This window comes from Portunus trituberculatus, chromosome 4, assembly GCF_017591435.1.
Source record: "Portunus trituberculatus isolate SZX2019 chromosome 4, ASM1759143v1, whole genome shotgun sequence".
Lineage (NCBI taxonomy): Eukaryota > Metazoa > Arthropoda > Malacostraca > Decapoda > Portunidae > Portunus > Portunus trituberculatus.
Genome location: NC_059258.1, coordinates 7,241,438 through 7,259,978, shown reverse-complemented (window position 1 = coordinate 7,259,978; position 18,541 = coordinate 7,241,438). Strand labels below are relative to the sequence as shown.

General features: G+C 41.1%; 1 protein-coding gene across 2 annotated transcripts in view; it reads left to right on the top strand.

Moving 5' to 3' along the window:
• Positions 1-18,541, top strand: part of LOC123512659 — a 78,562-nt gene that overhangs the window by 35,403 nt on the left and 24,618 nt on the right. For both annotated transcript variants that reach the window (XM_045269138.1, XM_045269145.1), the window contains exon 3: positions 8,638-8,782. In XM_045269138.1, the coding sequence (XP_045125073.1) occupies positions 8,638-8,782 (145 nt within the window). The remainder of the gene's footprint in view (positions 1-8,637; positions 8,783-18,541) is intronic.

The following is an 18,541-nucleotide window of genomic DNA, read 5'->3' as shown; positions in this document are numbered from 1 at the left end:
ATATATATATATATATATATATATATATATATATATATATATATATATGAAGAAAAAGGAAGCTGTAAGAGCCATCAGACCTATACGTGGCATTTCCACCTACCTAGTTCTATTCATTATTTCCATCCTGATTTTTGGAAGCTACATAATGACCAATGACTACCTCTTTACTGAGTTCATTCCATTTATGTACTCTTCTATTTGAGAATGAATTCCTTCCTATATCTTTATTAAAGGTATTTGTTTTTAAGCTTAAACCCTATTTCTTGTTTTATCCTGATGTTTTATAATAATATTGCTTACGTCCTCTTCTTATGGGCTCTTGTCATTAAAGAATTCCTTCAGGGTTTCTCTTAAACTATATCTCTAATGAATGTACATTTAACAGCTTGAATTTCGTTTGGCAAGGAATGTCCATCATTCGTTGTATCCTCTTAGTCATTCTCCTTTGTATTAATTTTAATAGATCCATATCCTTTCTGTAATATGGGGGCCAAAACTGCACAGCATAATCTAAATGAGATGTGATCAATGCTAAATTTAACTTTTATTATTTCAGGATTTCTACTTCTGTCACTATTCAAGACTAATCCTAGTACCCTATATGCCATATTTCTTGTATCTACGCTTTGTTTTCTTTCTTTAATTATTTTTTTCTTATGCAAGAGGGAAACTTGCCAAGGGCAACATATCATAAAAAAAGACCCACTTCAATACAATCTCCCTAAAAGAAGAGTAAAGAATTAGCCGAAAGTTTGAGACAAATGTCTTGGAAAAAGAAGTCAATTCGTAGGAAGAAGGAAATATAGAAGTAGGAAGGGAGTTCCAGAGTTTACCAGAGAAAGGTATGAATGATTGAGAATACTAGTTAACTCTTGTATTAGAGAGCTAGACAGAATAGCGATCAAAGGAAGAAGAAAACCTTGTGCAACGAGGCCGCAGGAAGAAGGGAGGCATGCTGTTAGCAAGATAAGTAGAGTAGTTAGCATGAAAATAGCGATAAAAGATAGAAAGAGTTGCAACTTTTTGGCGGTGAGAAAGAGGCAGAATACTGTGAGTTAGAGCAGTGTTGTCCGAACTGGGGTCCGCGTACCCCTGGGGGTACGCAACATAGATCATAAAGGTACGTGAACACACACACACACACACACACACACACACACACACACACACACACACACACACACACACACACACACAACAGAAATTGCTGAGTAACCCCTCACTGTGACTCAGTCTTGTCTTAGGCACCACATTGTGCGCGTTTTTTTTTTTTTTTTTTTTTTTTTTTTTTTACAACATACAAGCTTACAGACGAAGCTGGTCGTTAACAGCAGTAATGGATAGATGGCTAAACGTGGCAGCTGCAGCAGCCGCAGCAGTGACGCAGATGAAGCAACTCAAACAGACAAATCTTCCTCAATACAGGCAGTACAAGGAAGATTATGTGTTTTTGGGATTTACTGCTACGAATCCTGATCCTCCGGAAGCTTTGTGCTGGCCAAGAGTAGTATGAAGCCAGCTCACTTCCAGCGTCACCTGAAAACAAAACATCAGTGTCATGTTGGTAAACCAGAAGAGTTTTTCAATAGAAAGCTCTCTGATTTTCAGTTCTCCCAAAAAGTACTTCAGAAAACCACCACAACTTCAGGCAAGGCTCTTAAAGCATCTTTAGCTGTATCTTTATTAATTGCTAAAACCAAAGAGCCATTCAATATTGCTGAAGAACTTATTTTGCCAGCTGCAGGATTGATGGCTGAAATAATGCTGGATAAAGCTAACCAACTAAAAGCAGTTCCTTTGTCACAGCAAACAGTCTCTCGCAGGGTAAGTGAAATAAGTGTAGATATTAAGGATCAAGTTGTAATAAATAAGCTAGAAAGCAAGCTAGTCATTTGCACTCATGTTGACGAATCCACTGACATCAGTGGGCAGGCTCATCTTGTCTCCTTTGTGAGATATTTTGATGAAGATGATATAAAGGAACAATATAGAAGACTACACAACAGGGGAGGCTATTTTCAATGTCATTAATCAGTTCTTCGCTGAACAAGAGCTTAGCTGGAAATCTTGCATGAGTGTGTGTACAGATGCTGCTGCATCCATGACCAGGAAGGTGAAGGGACTAGTGGCAAGGATTAAGAAGGAAAATCCTGATGTGGAGTGGACTCAGTGCATCTTTCACAGAGAATCATTAGCATCAAAGAAAATGAGCTCACAGTTGCATGGAATTCTGAATGATGCCATCAAAGTAATCAACTTTATTAAGTCAAGGCCATCAAACAGTTGTCTGTTTCACTCATTGTGTGAAAGCATGGGGTCAGAGCACACGCAGCGTTTACTGCACACAGAGGTGCGCTGGCTGTCGCGTGGCAGAATACTCACCAGATTGTTCGAGTTTTGAGATGAGGCAGCTACCTTCTTAACAGAACATGAGTCTCTTTTTGCCACATATTTTGAAAACACTACTTGGCCTGCACAACTGGCATATCTTGCAGACATATTCAGCAAACTGAATGAGTTAAATTTGTCTCTTCAAGGTAAGGAGACAAACATTCTCAACCTGTATGACAAAGTTGCTGGTTTTCAAAAGAAATTAGAACTGTGGAAGCAAGCATGCTCAAGGGGAGAATTAACGTGCTTTCCTCTGTCAGATGCCTACTTTTCCAGTAACAATTATGAGAAAGGTACTGTGAAACCAGTCATTGTGGAACATTTGACCAGCCTTTTTAGTGCTTTTAAGTCTTACTTTCCTGACATATATGAACGATCAGAACAGCTTGATAGGATTAGAAACCCATTCCTCTTTTCTGAACACGAGAAGCTTCTTATTTGTTTCCAGGAAACACTGATAGAAGTGTATGCGGACCATGGCCTAAAACTGTTATTTGAAAGCTCAAATGTCACTCACTTCTGGAGCTGTGTGATGAAGGAATACCCTGACTTACGAAAAATGGCTTTAGAAAAACTTTTGCCTTTGGGTCTACCTATCTTTGTGAGGCGTCTTTCTCCGCACTGAGCGTTATAAAATCGAAACAGAGAAACAAACTAAATGTCAACCTGAAACAAAACCTTATCACAGTAGTAGAGTCAATACCGCCAAGGATGGAAAAAATCATCAGTGAACATCAATCTCACATCTCACATTAAGTTGTGTAAGTAATTTTCAAGCCTTTGGTTATTAGATCATCCTTTTTACTTGTGTAATAAATTATAATTTATTGACCAGCACTCCTACAATGCAATGTTTTCACAATTAATATACCTATTATTTGCATTATCCTTAAAAAAAAAAAAAACTGAGTTTGTTCATCCATAGTGGGTAGGGAAGGGGTACGTAACAGTAGAAGGTAATAGAGGGTACAATAGGCGAACATGTTTGGACAACACTGAGTTAGAGGAGGGGAGTTGATGAGACAAAAAGCTTTTCACTCCACCCTATCTAATACAACTGTGTGATTGGAACCGTCCCCCCCCCCCACCTTCGAAGCGTACTCCATACAAGGACGGATAAGGCACTTGTACAGGATGAGGCACTTGTACAGAGTTAGCAGTTGAAGGGGCGAGAAAAACTGGCGGAGACGCCTCAAACTTCAGAGAAGCTGTTTTAGCAAAGGATGAGAAGTGAAGTTTCCAGTTAAGATTATGAGAAAAGGACAGACCAAGAATATTCAGTGTGTAAGAGACACTTGAGTGTCATTGAAAAAGAGATAGTTGTCTAGAAGGTTGTGTCGACTTCATAGATGGAGGAATTGAGTTTTTGAGGCATTGAACACTACTGAGTTTTCTCTGCCACAATCAGAATCTTAGAAAGATCAGAAGTCATGCTTTCTGTGCCGTTTCTGCGTGATCTGTTGAGTTCTTGAAGGCTGGTCGTCTCTGAAAGGAGATGGAGAGATGTAGGGTGGTATCATCAGCGTAGGAGTGGATAGAGCAAGAAGTTTGGTTAAGAAAATCATTAATGTAAAGAAAGAGAGTGAGTGACAGGACAGAACCCTGAGGAACAGACTGTTCCTCAGGAATGGAAAGGAAACTTGGGATATAGTTTTTTTTTTTTTTTTTTACGTAGGGAAAAGGGCCAGCCAAGGGCAAAAAAGAGAAAGTTAGAAAAAAAGCCCACTTGAGCGCTGGCTCTCCAAAGAGTACAAAAAGTGTCAAAACCGTCAGCCAGAATTAAGGGAGCAAATGCTCGATACCTCCCTCTTAAAAGAAGACAAGTTGTAGGAATTTGGAAATACAGATGTAGGGAGGGAGTTCCAGAGTTTACCAGTGAAAGGGATGAATGACTGAGCGTACTGGTTAACTCTTGCATTAGAGAGTTGGACAGAATAGGGATGAGAGGAAGAAGAAAGCCTTGTGCAGCGTGGCCGCAGGAGGAGGGGGAGGCATGCAGTTAGCAAGATCAGTAGAACAGTTACCATGAAAATAGCGATAAAATATAGAAAGGGATGCAACATTTCGGCGGTGAGAAAGAGACTGAAGACAGTTAGTCAGAGGAGGGGAGTTGATGAGACGAAGAGCTGATTCCACCCTATCAAGCAAAGCTGTGTGACTGGAACCCCCAAACATGCGAAGAGTACTCCATACAGGGACGGATAAGGCCCTTATACAGAGTAAGCAGTTGGAGGGCGAGAAAACTGGCGGAGACGCCTCAGAACACCTAACTTCATAGAAGCTGTTTTAGCAAGAGATGAGATGTGAAGTTTCCAGTTAAGATTATGAGCAAAGGACAGACCGAGGATATTCATTGTGGAAGAGGAAGACAGTTGAGTGTCATTGAAGAAGAGGGGATAGTTGTCTGGAAGGTTGTGTCGAGTTGATAGATGGAGGAATTGAGTTTTTGAGGCATTGAAAACTACTAGATTTTCTCTGCCCCAATCGGAAATTTTAGAAAGATCGGAAGTCAGGCGTTCAGTGGCGTCCCCACGTGATCTGTTAATTTCCTGAAATGTTGGACGTCTCTGAAAGAACGTGGAAAGATGTAGGGTGGTATCATCAGCGTAGGAGTGGATAGGGCAAGAAGTTTGGTTAAGAAGGTCATTAATGAATAATAGAAAGAGAGTGGGTGACAGGACAGAACCCTGAGGAACACCACTATTAATAGGTTTAGGAGAAGAACAGTAGCCGTCTACCACAGCAGCAATAGAGCGGTCGGAAAGGAAACATGAGATAAAGTTGCAGAGAGAAGGATAGAAGCCGTAAGAGGGCAGTTTTGAAATCAAAGCTTTATGCCAGACTCTATCAAAAGCTTTTGATATGTCTAACGCAACAGCAAAAGTTTCACCGAAATCTCTAAAAGAGGATGACCAAGACTCAGTAAGGAAAGCCAGAAGATCACCAGTAGAGCGACCTTGACGGAAGCCATACTGGCGATCAGACAGAAGATTGTGAAGTGACAGATGTTTGAGAATCTTCCTATTCAGGATAGATTCAAAAACTTTAGACAAGCAAGAGATTAAAGCTATAGGACGGTAGTTTGAGGGGTTAGAACGGTCACCCTTTTAGGAACAGGCTGAATGTAGGCGAACTTCCAGCAGGAAGGAAAGGTAGAAGTCGATAGACAAAGTTGGAAGAGTTTGGCCAGGCAAGGTGCAAGCACAGAAGCACAGTTTTTGAGAACAATAGGAGGAACCCCATCAGGTCCATAAGCCTTCCGAGGGTTTAGGCCAGCAAGGGCATGGAAAACATCATTACGAAGAATTTTGATTGTAGACATGAAATAGTCAGAGGGAGGAGGAGAGGGAGGGACAAGCCCAGAATCGTCCAAGGTGGAGTTGTGAACAAAAGTTTGAGAAAAGAGTTCAGCTTTAGAGACAGAAGAGATGGCAGTGGTACCATCAGGATGAAATAAAGGAGGGAAAGATGAAGAAGTGAAGTTATTTGAGATGTTTTTGGCTAGATGCCAGAAGTCACGAGGAGAGTTTGAGTTTGAAAGATTTTGACATTTGTTTGTTAAGTGACATGTTTTAGAATCTTCCTATTGAGGATAGATTAAAAAAAACTTTAGACAAACAAGAGATTAAAGCTATTGCACGGTAGTTTTAGGGATTAGAACGGTCACCCTTTTCAGGAACACGCTGAATGTAGGCAAACGTCCAGCAAGAAGGAAAGGGAGAAGTCAATAGACATTGTTGAAAGAGTTTGGCCAGGCAAGGTGCAAGCACGGAAGCATATTTTTTGAGAACAATAAGAGGAACCCCATCAGGTCCATAAACCTTCCGAGGGTTTAGGCCAGCGAGGGCATGGAAAATATCATTACGAAGAATTTTAGTTGAAGACATGAAATAGTCAGAGGGAGGGACACACGGTGTGAAACTGCCTTTAGGTTTAGCCTTAGAGTTACAGAGTATGGATAACATAAAGCTGTCTTATGATTGGCTTTCTGTCCTGTGACGTATCATCTGTGGCAGCCAATGAGGCAGGCTACCAACCTTTAACCGCCAACAGCAACGAATCTTTGTGGATACCATTAGACGAGGGTTGCTATGCGAGTGGAAGGTTGGTAGGGAGGCTATTTGTACCAACGTAGACAACAACGTGCCTCTTGGATCTGGCTCCATGGGGTCACCCACAGTGGTGCCACATCTCCACACATCATCGGCAGTATGGGTGCTCCGTTTGCTCTTTCCAAGAAATATGTATTGAAGTTGTAAATAATTATCTTAGCTTGGCAATGAAGTTGGCCATATGGCGAGCTTGAAGCAGAGGAATGATCCATAGCGAGTACGTGTGTCTGCAATGCCCTGAATTCTTTCACTGACGTTGTGGCAAAGGAAGCGGCAATGTCGCCCTCTCCCGCCCATATGCCATGTTTGCGACTGGGAGAAACGAAACCTTTATACAGAACACACTCTTTGATTTTTACATCAGTGATGAATGAAGTGGAACAAAAGTTACAATAATTCCGGAAATAAATTCGGAAATACACAAATTTATATAGAAACAAAAAGAGAGAAAGAAAGACGGAGGCAGAGGTTACGTAGGGTGAGCGGTGAGTATAGTGATCTTTTTGGCATTCCTTACTGAATCTTACTTATCCTCTTTTAGTATACCACAAAGCTTTGGTTTCAAAACAAGCCTAAATCTTTCTTTGTAGCATTATCTCATGTGTCCTTTCTGACCGTTATATTTTTTCGTATGTAAAAAGGGAAAACTCGTCAAGGACAACAAAAACGGTCAACATAAAGGCCCACTGACACCGTCATGTAGTGCCGGGGACAGTAATATTAAATTATAAATTATTGATATTATAAATGTAACTACAACGCACACTTGGCTATCGCAGACATACAAACAGTCAGATAGACGGTAAGCTGACCGTTCTGACGGAGAGAGAGAGAGAGAGAGAGAGAGAGAGAGAGAGAGAGAGAGAGAGAGAGAGAGAGAGAGACGGTAGCCAGTCGTAAATTAAAAACAGGAAATTATATTTCTGCGTAATCAGAAGTCTAACACGATTTTTTCCATCTAGTCGGCAGAAGGAGAACTGAGTTGTTCGGAAAAGTGTCTTTCATTAATGTAATCTCAATAGTAATGACAATCATATCACTTATAATAATGTCCGCGCCATTCTTATTGTGACGACTGCCAATAATTTTGGTAGGGGAAGGAAACGGGCTAGTACATTCGTTCTTATGCAGTCTGGCTCCACTTCTCCTCTGATCAGGTCAGTCAGTCGCGTACTTTGCTCCTGAAAAATTAACGTAACTTTTATATGGCATAGTGCTTATTTATATTAATTATTAGATTGCTTACTCAGTCAGGCTCCACTACTACTCCGAGCAGATAGCGACGGCTACCCTCTCCGTGTGTGTGGTTTTGATAGGTTAGTTTTTAATGAAATTAGGAAAAGTGAAATGTTATTGTGTTAGCGGTGGTGTTGAGAGAGAAAAGGGGGAGAGAGTATTCAGTCTCACAGACCAAGTTAAGGGATTGTTATTGAGAAAACAAGGAACTACGAAGTGATGGAGTAGTGTCTCCGTGCAAGTGAAGTGTAGGGAGGCAGTGTGAAGTAGTGGATTAATTTTTTCTTGTATTTATTTTGTGGTGAGAGATATACTCTCCTCCGGTGAACTGGGCTGTAAGTCGAAAACGACGTGATTGTGGGGAGAAAGTTCACTAGATATTATTTAATCAGTTTATTTGTTTATTTATTCATTATTCTTTTCTTTTTTCTAATTAAATTTATTGAAAAGTTTTGGTGAATCTGTACTCTTGTGACAACAATTTAAAATTATAATCAGTGCCCTTTAAGCTCAGCTTCAGCTACTATTTTGTTTAAAATAAAGCTTCAAAACTTATTTAAAAAGTTTCATAATTGTTTTCCTATAGAAACCCCCGTATTACAGCTAATCGTTATTTCTCCTTACATTCTTTTACCTAATATAAAGAATCTTTCCATTCCGCTCTCACGAAAAATCTTTCACCTACATATATCCCTTCTCCTAAATTATTTTTTTCTTTCTTTACCACTCTCACAGTTCTTAAATCACAAGTATCTTCTTTCTAAGTAAAATCACCCAAACTCTCCTTACACCATTCAGCCTTTCCTAAATCTTATAGTTTTCTGTTTTACAGCAACCATACTCATATCATCCATCACAAACATGATCACCTCAAACCACTCTTGTTTACCCACAGGCGGACCTGTCTTGCCGGAGCACGCTACAGAACGTCGGCACCCTTTACACACAGAGCAATTTCGTCACCCTGAAGTACGTCACAGATCAGTGGGGACCCAAGGACAACGGCTTCAGGCTCCTTATCACAGCTTTCAAGGACAAGAGTGAGTGTGCTGGTGAAAAGGAAATGAAAGATAAGAAAAAAAATTAACAAATATGAGGGGGGGGATAATTGGGCGAAAGTTATTAGGAAAGATGGTGTACTAATCTTTAACTTCGCTATCCTCTATAATCAAGAGTAACTTTTACAATTCCATACTCGTATGCTTATAATCCCTCTGGTTATACTTTTACCATGCCTTCTCTGTTGGACTCCTCCAATCACAATCTTTTATATGTATTATGTTCTATTTTCTGATTGTTTTATTGCTGATATACACATATGGTAATTGTTTTTTCTAGTCCAGGGTTTTCAGAGTGTCAAGAGTGTGTGTGTGTGAATGCATGCGTGCTTCCGTGTCTGTGAGCGCGTCTGTGTGTGTGAGGTATATCAGAGTGTGATTGAGTGCGTGAAAGAGAGTGTTGAGGTGGGATTGGGCGAGTTTGTTGTGTGTAAGATGTGTGGGCATGACAGGAATGTCGTTGACTTTTCTGAGTGTATGGTGTGTAGGCTCAAGAGCGAGAATTTAGTTCTTTCTCTTGAGCACCGAGAATTGCGAGAGGAAATGAGAAAGCTAAGTGAGGGGAAAAGTGCGAACGAAGTTCTCATCTTTGAGTTGAAGGAGGAGGTTAAGAGGTTTGGGGAGGCAGTGGAAAAAATTAGGCAGGAGATCAGTGTTAGGCCGAAGGTTGGACCTTCTGAGGGCGACAGGGTGGCTTGGCCCTCTGTCGGGAAGAGCAGAGTGGGGAAGAGGGAGCAGGCGAGCCAGACTGGGAAAGATAGTAGTCAGGATGGGCAGAGATGGCAGGTTGCGAGGGAAGGAAAGCGGAGGCAGTTAGGGAGGATAGGACTAAACCTGTTGAGTGTGAAAATAGGTTCGGTTTGTTGGAGGGGGAAGGGGAGAGTGAGAGTGGAGTGAATGAAGTGGTTGTGGTGAGTGAAAGGAGAGAGAAGGGGTAGAGGAGAGGAGGAGGAGGGTTGTGCCTAGCACACCTCAGGTGTGTGTGGTGGGTGACTCTCAGGTTAGGTATTTAGATAGCACTTTCTGTGGGAAAGACAGGGATAGGAGGACGAACGTGTGTATGCCTGGTGCAGGTGTGAAGGCAGTGAGTGAGGAGGTGCAGAAGAGAGTTGGGGGATGGAGAGGAGGGTGTAGTAGTTTTGCACGTAGGTGGGAACGATGTCAGAGCAGGTGGGTCGGAGGAGTTAGTGGCAAGATTTCGGGAAATGTTAGGCAAGATAAGGGAGAGTGGTAGGAGGTGTGTAGTGTCAGGAATCTTGCCTCGTGTGTATGTTAGCAGGAATGGTTGTCTAGAGCCATTGGTGTGAATGATCGGGTAAAAGGGATGTGTAAGGATGTGGGTGTCAGCTTTGTGGATGTATGGGATAGGTTCTATGGGCGAAGGATTTGTATGCTAGGGATGGTGTGCATCTGAGTAGGAAGGGTGTGGATGTGCTGAGTGGATGTCTGGAGGGGAGTTGGGATGGAGTGTAGGGGTGAGGTAGCAAATGCATTCCAGAAGAAAGATGTTAGACATAAATTAGATAGGATAAACAGAGATAGTGAAAAGATTAGGAAAGATTTCCAGGTGCAAATAGGAGAGAATAAGATTAGGATTCCAAATAAGGAGACAGCATCTAGGAAGGTAGCAGGACTTAAATGTTTTTATGTAAATGCCAGGAGTCTTAGGAACAAGAAGGACGAGTTATCTAGTTATATAGTTGAGGAGGACTTAGATGTTGTATGTGTCACAGAGGCATGGGTAAATGAGGAAAAGTTTAGGAAAATAGGAAAGAATATGAAGTAGATGGATACATTATGTATTTACACCAGAGAATTGGTAGGATAGGTGGAGGAGTAGTTATTTATGTAAAAATCCTTCATTTCCAGTCAGGTTAATGGTATTAAGGTAGATAACAGAGTAGAGTCCTTATGGCTGGATGTTAGAGTAAACAAAAGTAAGGTTATTAGAGTAGGAGCTTTTATAGACCACCTAACCAGTCAGCAGATGTAGACAACCTTATGGTAGATGAGATAAATAGGGGTGTACTAGTCAGACAATTATCTTAGGGATTTTAATCTTAAGTCAGTAAACTGGGAGAGGATGGTAGGAGATGCTAGTGAAAATAAGTTTATGGAAAGTTTTCAGGATAACTATTTAGTGCAGATGGTAGATAAACCTACTAGGGGGAGGAAGGTTTTAGACATAGTACTAACAAATATTGAGCATTGTTTAAAGGAAGTTGAGGTAGGAGAGACTTTAGCAAACAGTGACCATCATATAATTAGATTTATCATTAATTCCAGTAGGGATAATATAGTGAATAAGACTAGAGTCCCAAACTATCAGAAAGGCAATTATGGTAGGTTACGTCAGTTATTAGGAGAGGTAAACTGGGAAGATAGTTTTGGAAATAAAACTGCACAGGAGATGTGGGATATTTTAAGGTTGTAGTAAAGGGTATAGTGATGCAGTGTATCCCTTACAAAGATATAAGGCAGAGAAACAGGAAGCCATTATGGTGGACTCACGAGATAGGTAGACAGATCAGAGAGAAGAAGAGGGCATATAGAGAGTTGCAGAAAAGTGGGAAGATGTAGATTTGATTAGGTACAGACAGGTCAGGGATGATTTGAGTAAGGTTATAAAAAAAGTAAAAGGCAGGCAGAGATAAAACTAGCTAGAGCTGGGAGTAAAGATCCCAAAAATTATATAGTTATTACAAGGTCAGTGATAAAAGAAATAAGGATAGGATTGGACCACTCAGAAAAGATGGTGTAGTAGTGGATCAAAATGAAGACATAGTAGAATTATTGAATGAACAATTTTCTTCAGTATTTACTAGGAAAGAATAGGAAATCCTGTTACAAACAGTGCGACGAGTAGTTTAAGAGCTTTAGAAAATATTGATATAAAACCGGGAATTATTAGGAAATTTATTCTTGAACTAGACGATAGGAAAGCTAGTGGTCCTGATGAGCTACATGCCAGAGTACTTAGGGAGGGTGTAGACAGTATTTCTGAAGCACTTAAGTTAATCTTTGAAAGATCACTTAGGTTTGCTGAGATACCTCAGGACTGGAAGTTAGCTAATGTTACTCCAATATTTAAAAAGGTAGGAAGGATGATGCGAATAATTATAGACCGATCAGTTTAACTAGTATAGTATGTAAGATACTAGAGAAAATCATTAAGGGTAGTATTTGGGAGCATTTAAATGAGAATAGATTAATTAGAGATACCCAACATGGCTTTAGATCAGGGAGGTCCTGTCTTACAAATTTGCTCGATATCTTAGAATATATTACCAAGGAGTTAGATGATGGAAATAGCATAGATGTTATATATCTAGATTTTAGCAAGGCGTTTGATAAGGTACCGCATAGGAGGCTAGTGTACAAATTGAGACTACATGGGATAGGGGTAGGTTAGTTGATTGGATTAGTGAATGGCTTTCTGATAGGAAACAGAGAGTAGTATTAAATGGGGCAATGTCTGAGTGGAAGGAAGTGGTTAGTGGGGTACCCCAAGGATCAGTGCTAGGACCTCTTCTTTTCTTGGTGTACATTAACGATTTAGATATAGGAATTAGTAGCAAAGTATCAAAGTTTGCAGATGATACTAAGATAGCATGTGCAGTACAGGGTGAAAAGGACAATTACAGAATACAACGAGACCTGGACAGGCTGATAGCATGGGCAGACAGGTGGCAGATGGAGTTTAATTCTAAAAAGTGTCAGGTTATGCATTTAGGTAAAGACAACACAAACTTTAGCTATGAGATGGAGGGATGTTGGCTAGAGGCAGTAGAGGAAGGAAAGGATTTAGGAGTAGTGATAGACAGGACTATGAAATTTTCAAAGCAATGTTTAGAAGCAAGAAATAGGGCAAATAGGATCCTGGGTTTTATAAATAGAAATGTTAGTTATAAAAGTAAGGAAGTGGTGCGTAGCTTATATAATTCCTATGTTAGGCCCCATTTAGAGTATTGCATACAGGCCTGGTCACCCCATTATAGGCAGGATATCAACATGTTAGAAGCAGTTCAGAGAAGAGCAACTAGGATGATACCAGCATTAAAGCGCCTGGAGTATAGAGATAGATTAAAGGAATTAAACATGTTTTCATTTGAGAGGAGATGTATAAGAGGGGATATGATAGAGTTATTTAAAATGTTCTCAGATACAAACTACATAGATGTGAGATCTTTCTTTACCTTAGAGGAGGGAAGTAGGACTAGAAATCATGGCAGGAAGATTAGAAAGCAAGGCTGCAGGTTAGATATAAGAAAATATTTCTTTAGTGTATAGCACTGCATGATAGTTTTTATAAGAAATTTACTATAGTTAAACAAGACATGATCCCCATGTATGGGGATCACAGATTGTAGAGGGTTTCGCTGTAGGACTTAGCCCTGTTAATGGGCCAAATATTTAGAATTAGTATATAATGTATTGTGTACTTGTAAGTGTATCTTTAAGTACTGATGACGAGGTCGCTGTGCGACTGAAACAGGATAACCTAGATGGGCCCTGGTGGCCCTTTGTTATCCTATTATTTATGTTATGTTTTTGTTATATGTGTGTGTGTGTGTATGTGTGTGTGTGTGTGTGTGTGTGTGTGTGTGTGTGTGTGTGTGTGTGTGTGTGTGTGTGTGTGTGTGTGTGTGTGTGTGTGTGTGTGTGTGTGTGTGTGTGTGTGTGTTTTGAACGCATAACGGAGGTGTTAAGTGTCTGGCATGGAGGTGTACATTTCAAATTCGTTTTTCTGAGCCTAAACCTTCTAAACCTTGCCCAGAATCATGGAAATTCTGTTCTTTGATTTGCCAAACACTCCTTCATAAACAGAAAATGTCAAAGTTTTTCAAACTCTAACTCCCCTCGTGACTTCTGGTATCTGGCCAAAAACATCTCCAATAACTTTACTCCTTCATCTTTCCCTCCTTTAATTCATCCTGATGGCACCACTGCCATCTCTTCTGTCTCTAAAGCTCAACTCTTCCCTCAAATCTTTGCTAGTAACCCACCATTCTAGGCTTGTCCCTCCCTCTCCTCCTTCCTCTGACTATTTCATGCCTTCAATCAAAGTTCTTCATAATGATGTTTTCCATGCCCTCGCTGATTTAAATCCTCAGAAGGCTTGTGAAACTGATGTGGTCCCTCCTATTGTTCTCAAAAACTGCATTTCTGTGCTTGCACCTTCCCTTGCCAAACTCTTTCAACTATGTGTATCGACTTCTACCTTTCTTTCTTCCTGAAAGTTTGCCTACATTTATCGTGTTCCTAAAAAGAGATCCCTCAAACTGCCATCCTGTAGCTTTAAACTCTTGCTTGGCTAAAGTTTATGAATCTATCCTTAAAAAGGGAGGCGATGGCATAGTGGATAAGGTGGTGAGCGTGGGATCGGGCAGATGTCCCTGCCTAGGCTCGAATCTCACCACATATCGCCTTGAAACTTTGTCATTTGTTGAGTGGTTTAAAGTTACCTACATGTCACCATGATCCCAGGTTCTAGGTGATTACACCAAAGATGCGCTTGGGCGGTGATATTAGCCCTAATATGGGTATCACTATAAATAAAATTGCCTGCGCCACTAATGGCTGGAAGCTGAAAATTCAATTCCTCCATCTATCAACTCGATGCAACCTTCCAGACAATTATCCCCTCTTCTTCAATGACACTCAACTGTCTCCCTCTTCCGCACACTGAATATCGTCGGTCTGTCCTTTACTCATAATCTGAACTGAGAGTAGACGAAAAGCTTTTCATTTCACTCTTATCTCATTAGACTGTATGAGTAGAGCCCCCCAAACATGCGAAGAGTACTCCATACAAGGACGGATAAGGCCCTTGTACAGAGTTAGTTGTTGGAGGGGCGAAAAAAACTGGCGGAGACGCCTCAAAACGCCGATGTTCATAGAAAGTGTTTTAGCAAGAGATGAAATGTGAAGTTTCCAGTTAAGATTATGGGTAAAGGAATAACCAAGGAAATTCAGTGTTGAAGAGGGAAACAGTTGAGTGTCATTGAAGAAGAGGGGATAGTTTTATGGAAGGTTGTGTCGAGTTGATAGATGGAGAAAATGAGTTTTTGAGGCATTGAAAACTAATAAGTTTCTCTACCTCAATCAGAAATCTTAGAGAGATCAGAAGTCAGGCGTTCTGTGGTGTCCCTGCGTGTTCTGTTGACTTCCTTAATGGTTAGTCGCCTCTGGAAGGATTTGGAAAGATTTAGGGAGGTATCATCAACGTAGAAGTGGATAGGGCAAGAAGTTTGGTTAAGAAGGTCATTAATGAATAATGGAAAGAGAGTGGGTGATAGGACAGAACCCTGAGGAACACCACTGTTAATATATTTAGGAGAAGAACAGTGGCCGGCTACCACGGCTGCAATAGAATGGTCGGAAAGGAAATTTGAGATAAAGTTGCAGAGAGAAGGATAGAAACCGTAGTATGACAGTTTTGAAATCAAAGCTTTGTACCAGACTCTATCAAAACTTTAGATATGCTTAACGCAAAAGTTTCACCGAAATCTCTAAAAGAGGGATGAATGGATGGATTTTGCGTAAGGCGCTGCAATATCTACGGTCATCTGGCGCCACTACAATATGTTGAAGATATCGTAAATAAAAAAACGAACTAAAAGCAATAAAAAAAAACGAATAAAAGCAATAAAAAACCAAAACTAAAACTATCTAAAGATACGATTAAAGTAAATAAAACAATAAAATAAAATAAAATTCACAGCTTTGAGAGAAGGCCAGCTTCTCCTAAAAACCTAAAAACGTCATGGCCCCGGGCCAGGCACTCTGGTCCAAGGATCTTTGAGATATAATAGACACCGCTATCTCTACCGCGACACTGGTAGAGGTAGCGGTGTCTTAAGTCAGTCAAACTGGGGCACTCGACAAGCAGGTGCCGAACCGTAAGTGGCACCAGGTAGTCATCAAAGTAAGGTTAAGGGTCTTTGGTCAACAGGTACTTATTTGTAAGGTACGTGTGACCTATACGCAGTCGCGCCAATAAAGTCTGTGCACGACGATCCCGGACATGGGTGTATGTCCACTGAAGGATAGTGGAAGTAATGATCTCTCCCATTTTCGAGGTTGCGATCCCCGCTAGCCATCTCCTCTGCCAAATTGCTGCAACCGCCACATGAATAAAATGAGAAACATCTCGAAACGGAACAGGGGCAGGAGAGGGAGCGCGACTTGCTGTCTCTTTAGCCAGGCGATCTGCCTGTTCATTCCCGGGAACACCTACGTGACCAGGGACCCAACAGAACCCAACACGATATCCTCTTTTGGTAAGCAGATATAGCTACTCCAGGGCTGATAAAACCAATGGGTTAAGGGAGATAGTGGAAGAGAGAGCAGTAAGAGCACTGCGACAGTCACTAAAAATTGTAAAAGACGAAACCGGGAGAGTAAAAATTATCTGTAAAGCAAGGACTATGGCAGACAGCTCCGCAGTAAAGATGGATGCCACTGAAGGAATGCTGCCAGACCGATAAAAAGAGGGGAAAACCACACTAAACCCAACGCCTGCGTCGGATTTGGAACCATCAGTAAAAAATAGGGATGTCACCAGAATGGGTAGAAAAGTGTTCTAAAACCCGTGTGTGGGACAGAGCTGGTGGAAAATCCTTCTTACCCTCCATGGTAGGAGGGCATAATGAGACAACAGGAAGCTGCCAATTGTTACGTTCACCGGTTAAACTGGTAAGATTGGCATCGGGGAGCAGGTGAACAATAACAATAAAAAAAAAACACTGCAGGTTCAACTGGTGAGGAAATGTAAAAGGGGGTCACTTTAAAAAGCTATTTTAATAACCCATAATGAAATTGACACATATATAACAAGAAACATGAAACACAGATATATAACATGAAACACAGGAAAATGACATACACATATACATATAACACAGTAATAAATACAACAATAAATGCCAACTTAATATCTAACAATAATCCTAATCCTATAGGGAGGCAATGTGGAAAACACGGACGAGGGGAAGTGATACTTATGCGGTGTCGCAGTGGTGAAGTGCTGGGTGATGGTTGAGGAGGCGTTGTGTTCACTGGTTGAGGCTTGGATCTCAACTTGCATTCCAGAAAGCTAAGAGCTGGCTCAACACTTCTGGTTGAGTCGAATGGGGCCGCGTGAATCCAACTTCTGGACAGTAGCGGGGCTTCATGAAACGGTGACGTGGAGGGTTCATGAGACGGTGGCGTGGAAGGTTCACGAGACGGTGACATGGAAGGGGAGGCGGAGAGGTGGCGAACGAGGTAACAAGCGGAGGAGGTGATGGTAGTGGAGTATGTTACGGGCGGGCCGTAACACAATAACCAACTCGTGGGAGCCGGAAAGAGTAGACAGGAGTGGGGTCGATAGATAAGTCCGCCATGAGATTTGCGATTCGAAGGCCAAAATGTTTAGGGAGACTAGGTCTAGTGACATATGCATGCGAACACGAGTCCCGCAATATTGACAGACAAGGGACAGAATCAGGAAGACGATGGGTGCGAAACCAATCTAAAAGAGGGTGACCAAGACTCAGTAAGGAACGCCAAAAGATCACCAGTAGAGCGACCTTGACGGAAGCCATACTGACGGTCAGATGTTTAAGATAATTTTCTACTGATTGAAAATTAAATTTAAGATTGCTAATGTTAGGAAAATTAATGAAGAAAAAGTTGAGGGAGGCGTCAAGACATTTTGGGTCGATACAGAGAGAGCAGTCCGACATGGTGACATTTATGATGCCCTCCCCAGAAGGGGCCGCTGAGGCTGGATTTGGAGTCGCCATCTTTTATTTTAAATGAAAGGTGTGTGTGTAACAGGTGCATGTAGTTTTGTGTGAAGTAGGAGAGTTGTCTTTAGAGGGCAGGCTCTGACTGCTCCCCTGAGTTGTGAGACACAAAAGGAAAGGAGATCAAAACTAGCAATGATGGTAAGCTGAACTGATTGAAACCAGAATAGGCAGACCAGAACTGGTCCAGAACAGAACTAGTGCTATTAGACATCGTTGGGAGTAAGTCATCGTTTCGGTAGATGTTTACTACCTCATCCTTCCGACGTAGCATCCATATTTGTAACGAATTTTTTTATTCATTTATTTTTTTTTATATGTCCCGACCTATAGCACATATAGGTAACTTGAAGAGTTTTGGAAGCGCTGTTTAGCTTCCACCTATTAGTGGCGCAGGCAATTTTATTTATAGTGGTACCCATGTTAGGGCCCATATCACCACCCAAGCGCTCTTTTATTGTAACCACTTAGAATCTGGGTATCATGGTGACATATAGGTAACTTTAAACCACTCGACAAATGGCAAACTATCTAGGCGGGATTCGAACTTAGCGTGGTCGTCTGCCTGATTCCACGCTAACCACCTTATCCACTAGGTTACCTCCTCCGTACTATAAAAAGAAGGGAGCTTAAAATGGCTGCTGTCAGTTGCATCAGACACCTGTGTTTCTGTAAGGTAAAGATGGTGTTTAGTAGAAGAGAGGTGGTGTTCTACATATTGAAATTCTTTCCTCACCGTTAAAACGGTTACATTCCTTTGTGGCAACATATGAGTTTTTTGGGGAAGTTTCCGCGTGGTAAGATTTTTTTTTTCTTTTTAATAGTGATGCAGTTGTGATCAGATATCAGACGAAACTCGCGATCAGTCCTTCTGTTTGTGTGGGTTTTTTTCTCAATTTTAGGCCATTTGATCTACTTACAGTCTTTTAATTAAAAATCCTCACAATCG